At 57.8% G+C, this 18,594-nt stretch overlaps 2 protein-coding genes across 3 annotated transcripts in view; one reads left to right on the top strand and one right to left on the bottom strand.

Annotated features, from left to right (window-relative positions):
* The window catches only part of SMG6 (SMG6 nonsense mediated mRNA decay factor), a 232,056-nt gene extending 226,761 nt beyond the window's left edge, over positions 1–5,295 (top strand). The window contains exons 18-19 of the mRNA XM_080678773.1: positions 224–305; positions 3,555–5,295. Of these exons, the coding sequence (XP_080534899.1) occupies positions 224–305; positions 3,555–3,685 (213 nt within the window). The 3' untranslated portion in view covers positions 3,686–5,295. The remainder of the gene's footprint in view (positions 1–223; positions 306–3,554) is intronic.
* A 140-nt stretch (positions 5,296–5,435) lies between these two features.
* Positions 5,436–9,972, bottom strand: HIC1 (HIC ZBTB transcriptional repressor 1; the record flags this gene model as incomplete). 2 transcript variants are annotated; one of them, XM_080678781.1, is made up of 2 exons in its annotated part: positions 5,436–8,448; positions 9,882–9,972. In XM_080678781.1, the coding sequence occupies one exon, from the start codon at positions 8,426–8,428 to the stop codon at positions 6,284–6,286; it is 2,145 nt and encodes a 714-aa protein (XP_080534907.1). In that variant the 3' UTR covers positions 5,436–6,283. The 2 variants fall into 2 exon arrangements, with proteins under 2 accessions (XP_080534907.1, XP_080534906.1); XM_080678780.1 differs by lacking the exon at positions 9,882–9,972 and adding an exon at positions 8,768–8,804.
* Positions 9,973–18,594: the final 8,622 nt, after the last annotated feature.

Below are 18,594 nucleotides of genomic sequence, written 5' to 3'. Positions count from 1 at the left end.
AGGTCAGTCAATGAGCAGCTGAGGGGCAGCCACCATCGAGGCCCAGGAATGGGAATTCATGTCCTGTAGATCACTCTTGGCACAGTTGGACCCACCGGGGCATGGATGGGAGGGACTCTGGGAGGTGACCCTCCCCAGCACCCCAGAGGCAGAGTATATCTGTGCCTTCTCTTCCTGGCGCCCCCTCCTGCCCAGTAGCACTCCTCACACTGTCTTCCTCCAGGGTAACAACGATGACCTGATCCTCTCCTGCTGCCTTCACTACTGCAAAGACAAGGCGAAGGACTTCATGCCCACCAACAAAGGTATGCTTTGCCTCTGCCTCAAGATTACCCATCCCCGGCTTTACCTTGTCCTGCCATCCTCAGCTGCAGGGAAGTTTGAAAAATGGAAGGTCAGTGCTGAGGCAAGCTCAGTTTCCTGCCCTCCTGGTAGTCAGACCCTCCTCTCATGGCTCCCCCACCCCTAGGAGATGTCAGGTGGGCCAAGTAGGGATGGGCTAGCCCAGGAAGCCAGCCCCAGGCAGTGAGCTTTCCCACTCGGTGTGTATCCATTTCCTTTCTTGGGTCCTCAGTGAGTTCTCTGACAGCAAGAATGTCTCTATGATTCAGTGTAGCTTATTCTGGCCACAGTCTCCTGAGCCCAGCCCTCTGCTCTGAGAGGACAGTCCCCAGTGGTCCCTGCTCTGGGCCATGCTCATCCTCTTAGTTCATCCCTGATGTCTGCCCTGTGCCAGGCGTGGGCGGAGGTGCTTCCCCAGTGAGTAGTGGGTTTTTCCTGCTCTCCCTACGGCAGTAAGCTGCAGTACTTCGCAGGCTGGCTGGAGTTGAGAGCGAGAGTTTGAGCTCCTCACTCAACCCGGAACTTCCTGTACAGCCCCTCAGAGTCAGTGAAACTCAGGTTTTTCTGCTCCTGACTCCCAGGAATCTGACATTTCTTTTGGAAGGAATTCTAGGACCGCCTAGCTCAGTGTCATCTGCAGAGCTGATATTCTCACCATTTGTATATGTAGTCTCTTGTCATTGTCTTTTAGTTGTCACCCACCTCTGCTCATTTTTCTAACCATGGCTTCCAAGCTGGTCTGGGGACTGACTTCTTTCCTACTGCTCCTCCCACCCACGTTAGTGCAGCCTTCACTCCTGCCTCGGCCTCTGTACCAGGGGTTGATAATGAGTCCACACTGCTCTTCTTCAGACAGGTCCTACCACATGGCTTGCACCTACTGTCCCTTAGAACCAGATTTGGAACATTCAAGGGTAAAAAGGAGTCCAGGATAAGTCAAGCAGGAACCTGAGCTCTGCTCCCAGGCAGCTTCCTAGAGGGTTACCTTCTGGGCGAGGTAGGCAGGCGTGCAGAAGGCCTTGTTGGGAAATATGGGACAGATACTGCTGCGGCCCCACCCAGCCTCAGAGCTGTTTCGTTCTTAGCAAAGACACATTTTGGCTTTGGCCATACTAGTCTCCCCACCCCCCACCCCCACTTCACCCCAAACAGCCTACAGGAACCCACTGCCATCCTGAGGTCCGCCCCTATCAGAATTACATCAGCAACGGCTGGTGTAATCAAACCCTATTTGTCAGTGTGAATTCTTAGCAGATTAACTTGTCAGATTCACAGAGAAACTGTCACCAAATGTTTATGTGTAAACGATGTTGAATTTTAAAATCATGTGGATTATGGCGGATGGGGCCTGACAAGATGACTGCCTCTGGTTTCTAACAAAGTGAAGTTACCAGTGTCAAAACAGAGGATGTTTATTGTTAAAAATGTCTCAAAGTATCCACAGAAACCCCTGAAGACCCCTGCCAGCAACGCTGGGCCTCAGTTGGCTGACCTAAAACCTGGGACTCTTCTGGTCTGAGTCCCAGGGCAGGAATAGCGGGGCTGCAGACAGACTCGGGCAGCCAGCTGGGAGTCCCACACAGCACCGCACGATACCACCCTACCCCACCCTGCACTCACACACCCCAGAGGGTCAGGCCCAGACAGTTGAGTGGTCTCAGAGCATCCCCTTTACCCATGGCCACCTTCCTCTCCCTCTTGCCCACCACAGCCCCTCACCTCCCATCACACCCTCCTTCCACTCTCCCCTTCTCTCTCCACCATCAGCCTCAAGTACCTCTCCCTCCTCCTTCCCCCCAATTCCTCCCAAGGCTTACAGCCAGTTCTCAGCCTCCCTGCCTGGAGCTGCAAAGCCTGAAACTGCTCAGGTCCAGACATGGACGTTTGCAATCCCCAGCCCAGCCAGCACCCGCAGTCAGTAAGCCCTGCAGGATGTTCCCTGTGCCTCACTGTCTGCCGGCCCTCCGTCTGGAAACACCCAGCCTGGGACTGAGGAGTGGACTTGCCACCTGAGGGGCCTTGCCAGGGGTGGGGATGTCACTGTGTGAGTACTTGGCCCTAGTTTAAATTCTCCCCAATACATTAAAAGGTTAGGGAATTAGGGGAAGAGAGGTGGTGGAAGGCATCCTGCTAAAAGTCTTCTAACAAGAATGAAGGCTATTTGTGTCAGTATAGAAAGATCTTTAAAATGTATAAAATTTGAATAAAGTAAGTATGGCTAGTATGATTGTAAAGTTGTGGGGGGAAGCTTATATAACAAATATATATACTTGTAAATGTGTATAAAGAAATCCGAAAGAGGTCTACCTGGGAACAAGGCAGGGACACAGGAAGAGAGAGAACTGGGAGGATGAGCCTGGCTTTACCTTTCCTTTTTCCTCTTCTGTGCTTTTCTCCATGGATTACTTCTATTTAATAGAGGAGATCATTTGACTGTAGCCTCAGGACCACCTTCGTACGACTTTGCCAAGGACCCTTTGGCCCTCCCCTCAGAGCTCCCTTGAGCTAACCCCTCTCCTCACATCTGGGAGGCCTGGGTACTGTTTTCTACATCTTAATAGGGCAGTGGTCGGCAAACTGCGGCTCGCGAGCCACATGCGGCTCTTTGGCCCCTTGAGTGTGGCTCTTCCACGAAATACCACGGCCTGGGCGAGTCTATTTTGAAGAAGTGGCATTAGAAGTTTAAGTTTAAAAAATTAGGCTCTCAAAAGAAATTTCAATCGTTGTACTGTTGATATTTGGCTCTGTTGACTAATGAGTTTGCCGACCACTGTAATAGGGTATTAAGACCTGCTGGCCTTGGAGGGCGAGGATGTGTAGTAAGACAAGTGTTCTGAGTCCAGGACCAGCCATGCAGTAGGAGTGGGAGGAAAGGGGCTGCTTCTGCTTCCTCAGTTCAGAGTGCTGGGAGAGGCTGTGTGGAGGCCAGCGGTTTGGGCAGCTCTCAAGACACAAGGCAGCACAGTCCTATGCGAGAGGCAGGGGTCCAAAGCAGAAGGCCAGCCTTTCCGGCATGGCCCTCCTGAAGCCAGCAGGGGAGGGGCGTCCTCAGCTGATCATCTGCCTGAGGGAAGGGATTTGTGGAAGGGGCCTTCACACCTGCCCCCCCTTCCCCCCCCCGCCCAGGACCATTCTCCCCTCCAGAGAGAGGAGAGGCTGGCAGTGACTGTCTCCTGCCTCAGAGAGGTTCTTCTGCTCTCTTGTGCCAACAGAGGAGCCCATCCGGCTACTGCGGGAGGTGGTGCTGCTGACAGATGACCGAAACCTGCGTGTGAAAGCACTGACGAGGAATGTGCCTGTGCGGGACATCCCGGCCTTCCTCACGTGGGCCCAGGTGGGCTGAGGGGGCCACACTGGGGCCCACCCCCCATGGAACCGTTCCTGAGAGGCCACCAGGTGCCAAATGTAGCACGGAAGATGCCCACATGGCTGAGCCACCAATCCACCCAGACAATAAACCATCCTCTTCCAACCCACACCGTGGCCGTGCTGTGGGGGAGCTGCTCCTCACAGAGCCCCTCCCAAGGGTTGGGCGGAAGCTGCTGGGACCCTCCTGGGCTGTCAAGATTTAGTAGGGAGGTGGCTGGCTGCAGTGACAGCAGGTGGGCCAGCTAGAGAGGCTGCCCATGCTCTCAGCCTTTCTCCCTCCCCTGCCCACTTAAAGGGCTGGGAGAAGGCTTTCTCAGCCTTGGGAGTCAGCCACTTTCTCAAGTGGAGATGGGTTAAGGAGGTTAGCATTTCCATCAGATGCAGGTGAAGACAAGGGTCCCTTTAATCTCCTTCAGAACCCCTGTGCTGAACGTGTCCAAGAGGCTTGGCCACACCATGAAGAGAGTGCCCAGGGGGTCTTTCCCTCAAGGCCTAGGTTCCCACATGGACCTAAATTGGGCTCTGGACACCATGTTCCATACAGCAGCCCTAGACCCCCACTTCTTCTGCCCCACCCCAAACGCACCCCCCCCCCCCATCCTGCTGCTCTTCCTGCCCTTACCAGTCTGGGTCCATTACACTTTGCCACTTTTTCCCCGTGAATGGTCAGGGGTCTAGAGGAAAGGGACATCTGGTCTCAGGCCCATGCTTCCTGGGTGGCCTTTGCCTGCTTCCTCTCCCCTTGGCCTTCCTTTTGCTCTAGTTCCCACTGGACAAAATTTCCTCATTTCTCCCCTCCTCTCTCCTTGTCCTCCTTCTCTCCCCCCTGAATCAGCCCCACCCTCCTCTTTCTAATTGATACCTCTCACCTTCCTGGTCCCCTCAATCTCACTTCAGTTCCTTGCCATGGGTGTTCTCACTCTGAATCTCCCTCTTCCTCCAGTACCTGTGCCAGGAACCTAATGAAGCTTCCCCGCCCCGATCTTTCCCAGGCCCCTGTGCTACGAGAACTTCCAGGCTCGTGCCTGGAGGAGAGCATTGCCTAGCCTGGAGTTTGCACCCTATTTCTAGCTTTGTCCTAGAAGAGCTCTACACAGAGCCTTTGAGTTTTTTGTTGCCTCTTTAGTTGGCACCTGTGTTCAAAGCCTCACTCAGGAGGCTTCCTACTGTACTGGGAATTCATTCTCTCCACCCAGGAACAGGGGTGCGGGGAAGACAGGGTTTTGACGAGAAGCCAGGAGTAAGTTTTGATGGGACCAGTGGGGGTATCCCTCAGAACCCCTAACTGTATGTATAGCCTGCCCAGAGGATGGGAGCATGGCTGTGCCCTCCTGAGGCTGGAGATTATGCCAGGAGGACGGACTGTACAGGGGAGCCACAGCCAATGGTTTGGGGGTATAAGGTTCCCAGGGCCTCAGAAAACCAGGCTCTTTGGGGTACAATGTCCCCAGCCTCCTTTGAGATCCTCTGCCCTGGATGAAGGCTAATGACTGGGTGGGTGGGAGACCCAGCTCTCCTTTCTGTCCTATTTGCAGCACTGGTTTTGTTTCCTTAATAAATTTTTAGTTATGAGACATACCCTGACCTCTTGCTGATCTGTCTCTGGGCTGGGGAGGGAGGAAGGTCCAAGGCTCTGCCCTGTGTCTGGTCCCTCCACCCACCCTGGTGCTGCCACCAGGTCCTAGTGCAAGGCAGAAGAGAGCTGCAGGGTCCAGGGTCCTTGATTACTGCTTTATTGCTTTCTGGTTCGAGTATAGAAAATGGAAGCGGCTCTGGAAGAGCCTGTGTACAAGGTAGAAAATATACAAAAGAGGAGGAGGGAGCTAAAGAGACCACGTTCCAGCCCAGCCCTGCCTGGGCTCGGGGTATGGGGCTGCCCGGGGCGCATGCAATAAATATGGTCCGGGGCCTCAGGGAAGGGAGAGAGGACACCGCATGAGTGGGAGACCGGTAGACCGGGCTGTCTCAGCCCTCTGACTTAAGAGGGAGGGAAGGGTTGGCCCTGGGGATAGTGCCGCTTGTGCAAAATGAGGAACTTCACATTATCAGTCCCGGGGCGGGCGGGAGCGGGGGGCAGGGGGCCCTCCGGCCGGCTCAGTCCCCTCCCAGCTCCCTAACCCTGCCCGACGCTCCGACCCCAGCGGGGAGATTCACAGTGAGAATGGGTGTGGTCGCAAGGGCCGGAGGTAGGGCTGGGAGTGCCCCAACAGTGACACCCCTACCCCCAAGAGCAGCACGGAGCCGGGGGGAGGGGGCCAACGAACCACAGGAAGAGGCGGAGAAGGGCCAGGGGTCTCCTTTGGTCAAAGCTGATATCAAAAATATAAATCTCCCTTCCCCCAACCCACCCCCATCCCGGGGTTTTTCCCTCACCCCCATCCCCGGGCTAAGGCACAAAGCAGTGAGGCCAGGTGAGGCCGCGGAGGTGGGGCCGCCGCCACTGCGGTGACGCTGCCGCTGCTATTACAGTTGTCCCGGCGAGGTTTGCCTGCTAGCTGCCGCCGCCCCACTGCCTAGGAGCGCGGACCGGGGGGCCACGCGGCGGCGACTAGGCGGGCCGGCAAGGGGCGATCTAGGTGGGCGAGAAACGGTCGATGGTCCGGCCGTCGGGTCCCGCAGCCAGGTGTGCTCCCTGGCTCAGCACCTCGGCCGCCTTGTCCGGGCTGAGGCCCAGCTCCGCGGTAAACTTAGCCAGCGGGTAGAGGCTCTCCAGCGCCACCTTGGGGTCGTGCAGGAAGTGCGTGGTCTGCGCCAGCAGCTCGGCCGCGGCTGCCTTGTCCTGCTGCTTCAGGCTTAACTGTTCAGCTGTGAGGCGGGCCACAGCAAAGACGCCCTCGGGGAAGTCGAGTTTGCCTTTGCCATCCGGGCCAGGGACGCCGGGCAGCCCCCCAAGCCCTGCCAGCGCCCCAGCTGCGCCAGCTGCGCCACCCACGGCGTGCATCTTCATGTGGCTGATGAGGTTGCGTTGCTGGGCGAACTTGCCGCCACACACCTGGCACTCGTAGGGCTTCTCGCCCGAGTGTATGCGCATGTGCTCGGTGAGGCGGTATTGGCGCGTGAAGCGCATGCCGCACGCGTCGCACGCGAAGGGTTTGAGGCCCAGGTGGCTGCGCATGTGGCGCGTCATGGTCCCGCGCTGCGTGAACTTCTTCCCGCAGATGGTGCATGGATAGGGCCGGGTAAGCCAGTGCGTCTTCTCGTGCTGCCGCAGTGTTGCCGGGTCCTTGTAGCTCTTGTCGCACGACGCGCAGCGGTATGGCCGCAGCAGTTCGCCCAGTCCGCCTGGAGCACCACCGACCTTGTCACCACCCCCTCCAAAAGGGGGCCCGAGGCCGGCGGCTCCCGCTGCTACCTCAGCCGCCTCGGCCCTGCCATATAGTGCCTCCTCCTCCTCCACGTGAGCCTCCACATGCGCATTCAGCTGCTCAGAGCTGGGAAAGCCCTTGCCGCACGGGATGCACACGTACAGGTTGTCGCCGAAGCTCTCAGGCTCGCCATAAGCCAGATGGGGACATGGGTAGCCCTCGAGATGGCCGCCGGGCGGGCTGGGGTCCTCGCTGCTGCCAGTCTCCTCGCTGCTGCTTTTGTAGTCATCGCCGTCGCCACCTGCGCCGGGCCCGTCCAGGCTGCCCGGGTAGCGCGGCGGCGGCGCCAGACCAAGCGGAGGACCCCCGGGCGAGGTGGCCGGGTCCCCACCGCGCTCCTCGCAGCGCTCGCCCGGTGAGCCGCGCTCCCGGCCCAGCTCATCGCCATAGCTACCCAGGCCTGGCTCGTGCTTCATCCAGCGGTAAAGGAGGCTGGGCCCGTCAGGGCGGCCGGGGGGCTCGGGTCCCGGACTGGCGCTGCCGCCACGGAATGGGTCCGGAGGCTGTATGACCTCCTCCAGCTTCTGGAAGGGAAGTGGCGGCAGCGGCGGCAGGATGAGCGGCGGCTCCTTGTAGGCTGCGGGGCCGGCGCTGGGAGGGCTGTCTGGGCGCGGAGGCAGCTCGCGCTCGCCTGGAGGCCTCTCGGGAGGCGCGGAGCTCGGCGGGCTTTTCTTGGACAGGTCCAGGCCGCAGAGCGGAGAGCAGCGGCGCTCCGGGGCGCAGAGTGCGGCGGCCGGGCCGGGGCCCGAGGCATACAGCTCAGCGCAGTGCGTATTCACTGCGGCCTCCGGACCCGACGGCGGCTCGGCGCTGGGCGGCGGCGGAGGCCCGGCTGGGGACGAGTAGCATGCCTGGATGACGGGCGTGGCGGCCCGCAGGCCACGGCCCGGCCGCCCGTATGGTGCATAACCGCCACCACCACCGCCGCCGCCCCGCAGGTGGCAGTACTTGCCGTGGCGTTTGAGGCGCTTCTTGCACAGCGCCACGAGGTCAGGGATCTGCAGGTAGCTGGCAGCGGCCAGTACAGCACCCAGGCTCGGCTCGGTCCCCGGAGCCACTGCTGCCGACGCTGCAGCCTCTGCGCCATCAGCCAGGCGGCCGGTGTAGATGAAGTCCAGCACCAGGCGGAACACGGCCGGGCTCACCATGTCATGGTCCAGGTTGAGCAGGTTGTCATGCACCACCAGGGACTTGAGGTAGGCGCTGCTGGCCGCCAGCACGTTCTTGTGCGCGCGGAAGAGGGCGTTCTGCACCACGATGATCACGTCGCACAAGAAGCCCTTGGTGCGCTGGTTGTTGAGCTGCAGCAGCAGCTGCCTCGAATGGCCGGGCGCCTCCATCGTGTCCAGCATCGTCTGCCCAGCACAATCTCCTGCGGGGATACACACCAGTCGGGTCAGGGCCGCAGGAGCCCTCGCTGCCTGTTCCCAGCCCAGCGCCTCTCCCCTCCACTTCCCCTTCCTTCAACTGGGCAGGGGCATCGAGCACCAGCCTGGGCACTGGTGGAGGATGAGTAGCCTCCGAGTGTGGGCGCCTGGACCGGAACAGAAGGAGCAGAAGAGTGGCTGGTGGAGAGGAGGCCAGGCTGGCCTGCACCCCCTTGCCCGGGGGCACCGGGTACACAAGCTGGGTTCTGGGGGCTTCGAAGAGGAAAACTGTTTGGATGAAGTGACCCTTTCAGAGACAGTTACCCGATTTGAGGAAAATGTCCGCTTCAGGAAAAGTCATTCAGGACCGAGGAGTTTGCCCAACTGGGATCTGAGGGAGCCGAGTGAAAAACGCCTCCCGCCTCGGGAGAAGTTGCCCCAGTTGGGGGAAGTGATCCGGAGGAGGGGAACCCTGTGGCCGCCGTGGTGCCGCCCTGGCCCCGGGCTGTCAGGCCCTAGTTGGGGCCCGGTCGGCGGCTGCGGCACGGCACGGCGAGCGGAGACAGCCGCTGCCGTGGCGGGCAGAGCACGAAGGCCGGGTCCCGGCGCGGGGAGGGCGTTATATCGGGGCAGGAGGCTGAGGCAGGAAGCAGGTGGGGGGGAGGGGGAGCCACGCAGCTCCCAGGGGAGGGAGGGGGCAGCGCCCCGGGCGGGCACGGCGCACAGCCGGCTGCGGCCCTGACCCCGGCCTGCGCCCCACCCGAGTCCGGGCCCGGCCTCGGCCTTAGGTCTGCATTCACGGCCCGGCGCCTCCCTCCCCAGCTCCCCTCGGCCCCTTCTCCACTGGAACTCCTCCGCCCAAACTTAGGAAAAAGTTTCCCAACTTCAACCAGGCCGGGAGGGGCGCACCAGCCCCAGTCCTTCAACTCCCAGCTTTTCCTCTCGCCCCCCATTTCAACAGGCGGGCAACGGCAGGGCCTGAACCGAGCCCTGAGCTACCCTGCCCGCCAGCTCGCCGGCCTGACACTGTTCCCCGCCTGGTCCGCAGGGCCTCGCGGCCCGTTACCTGCGGTTGCATCCGGGCCAGGCTTCCCTCCCCGCGGCGGTGGCAGCTCCTAGCCGGCGCCCCACCCGCCCTGCTGCCAGGAGCCGAGCTGTGCCAGGGCAGCGCCCCTGCCAGCCCCACCCGCCAGCTCTCGCCTTCCTCGCCGCTCCAGCCCATGTGCGGGCAGAGCCGGCCCGGGCTCCTGACCCCGCCGTGAACCCGGAGTAGATCAGCGATTCGGTGGTCTTAAGTCCTCTAAGGGCGACACCCGAGGTTCTGAACGCCAGCCGCGTCGGGACGCTCGCACGGGAGGATGCACCCGAGGCGGCTAGAGCGCGAGGACCGGGCTGTCCTGGTCCCCTGTCCCTCCCGGTCCCCAGCCCGAGGACCCACCTGGGGGGCATGTCGGAAGCCCCGGGCCCGGCTGCCGGCGGATCCAGGGGGGACGTGGCTGCGCTGCGCTGCCCTCCGCCCGCCGGGCCCCCGGTCGGTCTGTCCTGCTGGTCCGTCCTCCCCGCGTCCTGGTCGCGTCTCAGCCCCGCCGCGCTTTCCGCACACTCTTATCTGGAGCGGCCCGAGCCAGCAGGCTCTGCTGCAACTATGGCGCCACCTCGCGGCAGCGCGGGGCTTTGCGCCACACAGCCGCGACCTCCCTCCCGCGCACCTGGGCTGGAGGGCTAGCAGATGCGCAGCTGGATCCGGGAAGGGGGGCTATTCGAAAGATCACTCTCCCAGATGTGCCCACCTGGGGACCCAAGTCCCGGACATAAGAGCCACACACATCCCGGGGTTTTGTGCTGAACGCTTCCGTGTACATATTTCCAGATTCTCACATTGCCCCAATTCAGAGAAGTCCTGCTTTCAAGGAGGGAACTCTGGTAACAGTAGGTGCTGGAAGGGAAGTTACGGAAATCGTAAGGGGCGGGGGGGGGGGATAGACAAGATCCCAGTTAACTCTCTAGACATTCCTGGGTGGGATTATTTATACCCACCCCAAGCACACCCACCCTCACTCATACACATGGGTTAGGTATGCACAGAGTAAGCTCATTTGCAGCCAGATCCTCTCCAGATTTTGACACCAATGGACACGCATGTTTACACAGACACACACTTGCCCCCTTCTGAGAGCCAAGTTTGATTCTTTGGGATACCCCGGGGCTGCCACATAGGATCCACCGTGGATCTGGGCAGAGGGGTTACCCAAACAGCTCGCCCTGAACTTGGTCTCTGGAAGGACCTCAGGATGGTCGACTAGGAATGGCCGGACGCCTCTTGAGGGACCTGCAGAAGTGACTCCAGCCCCCAGATTCCCCAAGTGAGTCGTTCTGAGAAATCCGATTGGACGACCTCGTGTCCAACCCACTGACTGGAGAGAAATGGGGCAGGAAGGCCTGCAGCCTGGGGTCCCCCCTCCGCAAAGTCCTGCACCCCAGGTGAAGGCCGTTCTTGCAGGTGGCTCCCCTTCTGGGAGGGAGAGGATCCGGCACTGGTGTGCAGGCACTCACTGAGCTACTCCGGAAGTATTCCCCGCTGCCCAGCCATTGCATCAGGCTGGTAGCGGGCACCAGATCTCGTTGCGGCCCACGCTCCGCCTCCTCCCCACACCTCCTAACCCCCGCCCACACGTGAGGGGTGGGAGTGGGTTCCCGAGAACCCCTGCAGCTTCTGATTGGGTACGCCTTCCTCAGCCGCCGCACCAGAGGCTGGGCCGCAGAGTTACCATAGTAACTGGTGAGGTTCGCCCAGACCGCTTCTCTCCAAGGCCTTGGAGAGCTTAGCAACCATGCGGGGCTGCTGGGAGGATGGGGCCGCACTCCCTGCCCCCCACCCCGTGCGGTTCTCAGCCCCCAAGTCCCCTCCAGAGGTAGTGGCTGAGTCATTCATTGAGAGAACGCGGGTGCGGCCACTCTCCGTCCCAGACCGACACCAAGGGCTCGATGGCCTCCAGGAGGCTCCCTTTCCTCCGCAGGCGACTTCATGGCCTCGGGGCCAGGCGATGGCTACGGGTTTCTGCAGGTCTTTCTCACTCTCACCGCATCCTGAGTCCGCCCTCACCCTGTTTTCACTCGTGTTCTGGGTCATTCTTATCCCAGTTCCTCTCTTCCGTCTCCCCGTGGTGTCCTCACTAGGGAAGTGGTGAGGTTCTGAGAATGAAAACGGTGAGCTCCTGAGCTGCCCGCCTCTATGGGCCTAGCGGGTCATGCTGTTTGCTGAGAGGGGAAAGTGAATGGAGAGCTGGAGGGAGGCGGGAAGGCTCCTCAGAAGTGTTCTTGGAGCTGGGCTTTGATGGATGAATAGGAGTTCCTTCCCCAGGCAGGAAGGCATGCCTGAAGAAGATAAGCTCTGGGACAAAGCCTGGAGCAGAAAAAGGACTCAGGGTGGCCAGATTCCCAAAGAGTACGGAGAACCTCTCTGGCCCCATTTCTGCTGTAATCTTTTATCCTCTGGAGGGGCCAGATCCTAGCACCACAAGGAGCCCTCCTCTCTGTGTCTCTTGTGCAGGGGAGGAGTCTGTCCATTGTGAACCCACCCCAGTGTCTGCTGTGCCCACTGTCCTTTTCTTTTTTTGTTTTTAAAATATATTTTTATTTATTTCAGAGAGGAGAGGGAGAGAGAGAGAGAAACATCAATAATGAGAGAGAATCATTGATTGGCTGCTTCCTGCACGCCCCACTTCGGGGATCAAGCCCGTAGCCTGGGCATGTGGTCTGACGCGGAATCAAACCGAGACCTCCTGGTTCATAGGTTAACTCTCAACCACTGAGCCAAGCCGGCAGGCTCCTTGTTTTTCTTTTCTTTTTAAAATATATATCTTTATTGATTTCAGAGAGGAAGAGGGAAAGAGAGATAGAAACATCAATGATGAGAAAGAATCATTGATTGGCTGCCTCCTGCATGTCCCCTCCTGGAGATCAAGCCCGAAACCCAGGCATGTGCCCTTGACTGGAATCGAACCCGGGACTCTTCAGTCCGCAGGCCGACGCTCTTTCCACTGAGCCAAACCAATTAGGGCTCCTTGTTTTTCTTTAACACTCTTGGCAGATACCCGATTTCCAAGTCAACTTACTGCCCCAGCTCCTACCCTCAAGCTGTCCTTATGGAGGGCCTTACAGAACTGCCCCCAGCCTAACTGCCCTCCTATGGATTCCACTCTTCAATCTTTGACCTTTCCCTCCCTCCCTAGTCCCACCTAGTCTGGCCTGGCCCTGCCTCTCCCCATCCCAATCCAGCTCCTCTCTCTGAACACATTCCGTCCCCCATTTAGAGCCCTCCTCAATTGATGGAGTTAGGTTGGGCCAGGATCATTCATTTCCCTGCTCCTGTCCAGGGGAACTCTGCCCCACATGGCATATCCCCTTCCTGCCAATTCTGACCTCCAGGAACTCTAGTTCCTCCCGGAAGTGGGCTCTGCTCTGCCACACCCTTGAAAGCCCTCTCTGTCAAGCTGCTGAGCCCTGGGTCTCCTTCACTCATTCTTACGCTCATATGAGCTCATATGCCCATTATTCCACAGATGCATCCTAAACTCGGCCTGCTGGGTGCCAGGCTCTGAAACTGACACTGCCCACGACCTGTCAGCCCCCCTCCACTTGCTGAGGCTCCTCTCCCTCTCACCCCCCTTCTCCTGACATCTTTTGCCCAACTTCCCCACAGAGGAACCTCCTCACCCCCACCCCCACCCCCACCTGCTCATTTCTGGGAGTCCAAGGGCCTTGTGCCTGTCCTCAATTTTCCTGCCTGGCCTGGGGTCTCCAGCTCCCACTGGTACCTGGACCCCCACTGGGCACTCCTTCCAGGCCCAGCCTCCTCCTACAAAGCCTCCCAAGACCCTCAGCTTCCCCACTCTTCTCCCGCACAGCACAGCTCTAGATGCTGCTCTCCCAGGGCCCAGCTTCCTCGCTACCCCCACCTCAGTGATCAACACCTCAGGGGCTCTGGAGTATACCGCCAGGGTACATCTTGTGACGTCACAGAGCCCTTGGGTCCAGGACCTGAGGTGTGAGAGTGGGGACTGCCGGGTGAGGACCTGGAAGGCCGGGCGGGGTGGGGCTGTGTCCCAGGAGTCCCAGAGTGGGACCCGGCTGACCTCCCACACTATCTCCCGCCGGCCCCAGCCCGCAGTTCCGGAAAGTTAACCCCTTGTAGACTGTACAGTGGCAGGGGCTCCCCTCCCTGTTTCTGCTTCCGGGCACCCTCCCCAACGCCTAGGTCCCCACACACCCCCCTCTTCGCCACTATAAATAGCCCCTCTTCCCGTTTCCTAAATTCCCTGCTGACGTCGGCAGCGCGTCAGTGTGTAGGAGCCGCGGCCGCATGAATGAGCCGCCGCACGAGTACTACGCGCGGCTATAAAAGCAGCCGCGCCAGCCCGACTGCGGGAGGCGAGCGCGCGCGGGCGCGACGCGGCCGGACAGGTAAGCGGGACCGACCGATCGACGGGCGACAGAAGGGATGGAGGGCCCTGAGGAGAACCGCAGGTGGTGGGTTGGAGGGCCCCTGTGAGGTGGGGGTGGGGATGGGGTGGGGGGCGAGGGTTCCCTCGTAGCTGGTGGAGCCCGGGCCAGAGCGTACACAGAACCCTGTGCAGCACCTGCCCGCGCCCGGATGCAGACGCAGCCACTTCGGAGGAGCATCGAGCAGAGGACCGGCCCCAGAGCGCCCGCGGTTTTACCTGGGGCTCCTGCGCCATCCTCCCAAGAAAGTGGGGCGAAGATGCTGGTGCCTCAGGAGACGCACCCCCTCCTTCCCCTCCCCGCAGCGCGGTGACTCAGCCTTGCTGCCCCCGCCGGCTAAGCTGGGCACCCGCTGCGGCTCCCTCAGGACCCCCGCCCTGCATTCCACCGGGGCGCCCCTTCCCAGTCCCGACCCGTCGGGCTGGCCTCCGCGTCCCTCTGAGTCCCGTCTGCCAGCCCACACGCACATCGGCAGCCTCTCGCCTTTGCGCGAGGAGCTGTTCTCTCAGGACCGGGCGGGGGTGGGGCCTCGGCAGGACCGCCCCTCTCCACCCCACCGACCCCCCCCCCCTCCGGAAGTGCCTTTCAACGGGGACGTCTTTGACGTCACAGGGCTTTGACGTCAAGGTCCGCGTGCCTGTCCGCTAGCGCCGGAGCCCAGAAAGGCGGGAGACGCGGGGGAGGAAGAGCAGCAGCGCCCCCAGCTGCGGACGACAGAGGCACTCCCCTCCCCCCTTCCCGGGCAGCGCGCCGGCACCTTGGCTGTAGACTGCTTACTGCCCGGGCCGCCCTTAGTAACAGTCTCCAGTCACGGCCACCGACGCCTGGTCCCGCCCCCGGACAGCGGACCCGGGGCCCTCTGTCCCTAGAGTCCTCAGCCCCAAGCTTGCTGCTCGGGCTGCCGCTGTCCGCGGTGCTGATCCAGCGCAAGCTCGGCCATCAGGCGGTCCTTTCCCTGGTCCCCAGGGGCTGCGAGGGGCGGCCGGCCCACATGCACATCGCACAGCCCTATAGCAGTCCAGCTCCCGGTCCTCCGCCGCCCCCCATCTCGGTCCTGACGTCAGCCTGACTGGAGCTGCCACGCGCCCCGCCCCCGCGTCTCCAGGGCAACCGTGGCTTTCGATTGTTACTGTGGGAACCGGAGGTAACAGTCTACAGCCATGGTCGCCCCGCAGCACGCCCACGCTCCGCGCCACACGGAGCCGCTCACTGCTGCCCCAGTAAGGGGGATACCAAGAGCAGGAGGAAGCGGGGGCAGCGAGTCAAGATTCGAGGTGTCTGCGGGGGTGGCGAGAGGTTTGGCGCAGGCAGGCGTGCTACTCCGGGGTCTAATTGCCGTGCTTCCGCCGAGGCAGAGAAGGAAGCGTGGTGTGTGGAATATGTCTGACCGCCAGCCTCGGTGACCGTCCTATTTTCCTAGCCAAGGTGTTGCAGCCAGGGGATGGCGAGAAAGGCAATAGTTACGATATTTGGGTTGGTTTTGTGTTTTTTTTAAATCTCCTCAGTAGGACGGAGGCTGCTGGGACCTGGATGCAAGAAAAAATGCCTCCTGTGGACTGAAGTGGTTAGACAGGAAAGTTTGCCTAAATGCACCACAATTTCATTCTTCCAGGAACCCTTAGCTGAGTAGGCAGAGGGCAATGAGTAATTCTTGAACTCATTTTCTGATAGCGTTGCAACCTCCCCTCACTCCTCTCCCCACTCTTTGCTCCTCTTAAACCATGTAGGGTAAGAGAGGTTGCCAACCTTCAGGAAAGCCAGTGGGTTTGTGAAGTTAACCAGGTCCCTAAAGCATTGTCTGAACATAACATCCTCCCCTCAGTCTAAGTGCTGGATTCCAATTTGAAACAGTATCTCAAATTAGCCCTAAAGAGCGGGAGGGAATCAGAGGGGCTGAAGTCCTATTGTGCCAGTGAAGTGTGTGCAATGACCTCTTCAAAAACGTCACTTGCGTGCTCGCTTGGACAGCACATATACTGACATTGGAACGATACAGAGATGATTAGCATGGCCCCTGAATAAGGATGACACGCAAATTCGTGAAGCGTTCCGTATTTAAAACAACAACAACACATTACCTGCAGCCACCATCACCTACTGCAGGAGCTATTGCATATTAGGTGCAGAATTTTCCTAGAGGTAGTGTTGGGAATGGTTAATGCAACACAGCCCTGCCACCCATTAAGCCAGTTTTTCTTTACTCTTCCATACCCACTCCTTTTCTAAACTTCTAAGACAACTGGTGCTGATTTCACAGCTAATCAATGTCCACGTACTGTACTGCCTTCCTCCCACCTAAGGACCCCAAGGTCTTACATTAAAATGCACTCAATTCTGGAATCCAGTGGGCATCCATGGGCAGATGTAGTGTATGCAGGTGGGAGCAATGCACAGAGAAGCATCCCAAGCATCATCATCCCAAGCATCATCAACTGGTTGTTATGGGGCCATGTTGTTTCTGAGCTTTCTGTAAAATGAGATAATCCTTCTTTTGGGCAAGTCTGATGTGAGGACCAAGAAGGATCATGGAAGTAAAAACCTTTAAAAACTGCAGAATGCTATTTTGTTTTTAAGTACTATTCTATTAGGCTACTATATCTTTATCAGACTGTGGTGGTGTTGGGGAGAACCCAGCTCTGGGCACTTAGGCAAAATGAACAGAAGAGGGTGCGGGGGGGGGGGGCACATTTCTCTAAGAGATCTCTGGCACTGGGATTGTTGAGAGGTTCTTTGCTAAGGGACTCTCCCATTTGCTTTAGGAATCTAAAGTGGAGTGAAGAAGGAAAGAGAAATGTAGGGGTATTTTGAAAAGAAACCAAGTCTTTTGCAGTTGGAACCCATTTAGAGAAGGTGGTCAGAGGAGGAAAATAGCCAGAAGACTGTGTACAATGTGGAGTTTCTCAGTGTCTTGGAAATCATTTAATGCACCCCACTCCAGCTTATTTTATGGATTAGGAAGGTGAGGCCCAGACAGGATATTTAGCCCAAAAGGAGTGAGTGGTGGCCTCTGCTCACCTCCTATAGGGCTGCTGAAGAAGCAATGATCAAGAATGTGAGTTCTTGGATCCGAACCAACTTTGGGTAAGCTATTTAGTCTCTCCATGCCTGTTTCCTCAGTTGTAAAATTAGGTTAAAGTATCTCCTCATGAAGGTGCGAGATTAAATTAGGCAACTATAAAGCTCCATTTACCACGTTTGGCATAGTTAGCACTCAATAAATGGTATTCCCCTTTCTATCCTCTGAATCTCATTTTCCTTAGTTAAAAATTGAAAAATGTTAAGTCAATGATTCTTGAGAGCTTGCCCCCCCCCCCAATGGAGAGCATGAGAATCACATGGGCTTTTATAAAATAAAACATATTAACAGACTTACATTCTCTCTAAACAGTTTTAAAATATGATGTTGCATGGAAATGACCAGGGATAGCTTGTTGAAATGCAGATTTCTGGGTCCCAGTAATTGAATATTTGGATCTGGAGTTTGGCTCCAGAAATCCAAGTTGTTGTTTTAAATATATTTTTATTGATTTCAGAGAGAGGAAGGGAGAGGAAGAGAAACATCAATGATGAGATAATCATTGATCAGCTGCCTCCTGCACACCCCCTACTGGGGATGAGCCACAAACTGGGCATGTGCCCTAACCTGGATTGAACCCTGACCTCTTGGTTCATAGGTTAACACTCAACCACTGAGCCATGCCGGCTGAGCAATCCCAACTTTTAACATAATGCTGATGTAACATGATGCCAGGTGACACAGATCATTGTTGGAACAAGTGGACCACATGATCTGTTCTCGTCTGGGTGATTTTATGATTTTCAGGGGAAATTCTCATCTCAAGCATGAGCACTTCTGCTGCACCTAATACTGCTCTGTTCTGCCTTCACCCTTCTAACTTTAAGCCCTGGCTTAAAATTCATTCCCCAATATATCTCCCCCTCTCTACTTTAATCTTCACAATAATCCAAGTAGCAGTAGCTGTGGTACACAAGCCATCATTCTCACCTCTTGGGACCTTGCTAAAATGGGCAGCCTGTGATTGCCATGAGGGCTCGTGAGCCCTGAACTGCAGAGCCACTGCATTCATTCCATTTTTAACTGCTTATTTCCAGAAAAGTCAGAAATCTGAATTTTTGTGTGAAATTCCTAAAATTTCAAATATCACAAATCCATTTTTTTCTAAAATGCCATGGGCCCAATCCAACAGGCCTGTAGGAATAATTCAGTCCATTTCAGAGTTTTCACCTTTTGCTAAGGAAAAGACCCCTTTAAAAACCATGAGCAAGGCAGAGGCAGACTGAGCTAAGAACTTTCTCCCCACACCCACTTTCGGCAGCAAAGGTCCTAAACCCAGTAAACTGGGTCTGTCTAGGCAGGTAACTCCAGTTCTTAAAAAGAAAAATATCTTGCAGAGCTGCTAGCTATAGTGACGAACTCAGAATTTTTGGTAATTTAAGGACTGTTGGTCTATTTGTCTTAGGATGGACTGGAGTATTTCTGCTCCATTATTTAAGTCCCTGGGGGCAACCATGCTAGAGGGATAGATAGGTTCTGTTATGATCTTCTAGAAAAGCAACAAGTTGTTGAGCCTGCAGAGAGAGAACTGAAGTCAGAGCAGTGAGGGCCGAGGGGGAGCGCAGGAAGTAGG

Source organism: Plecotus auritus (assembly GCF_963455305.1).
Source record: "Plecotus auritus genome assembly, chromosome: 7".
Lineage (NCBI taxonomy): Eukaryota > Metazoa > Chordata > Mammalia > Chiroptera > Vespertilionidae > Plecotus > Plecotus auritus.
Note: the sequence above shows the minus strand (reverse complement) of the source record. Positions and strands in the feature narration are given on the sequence as shown.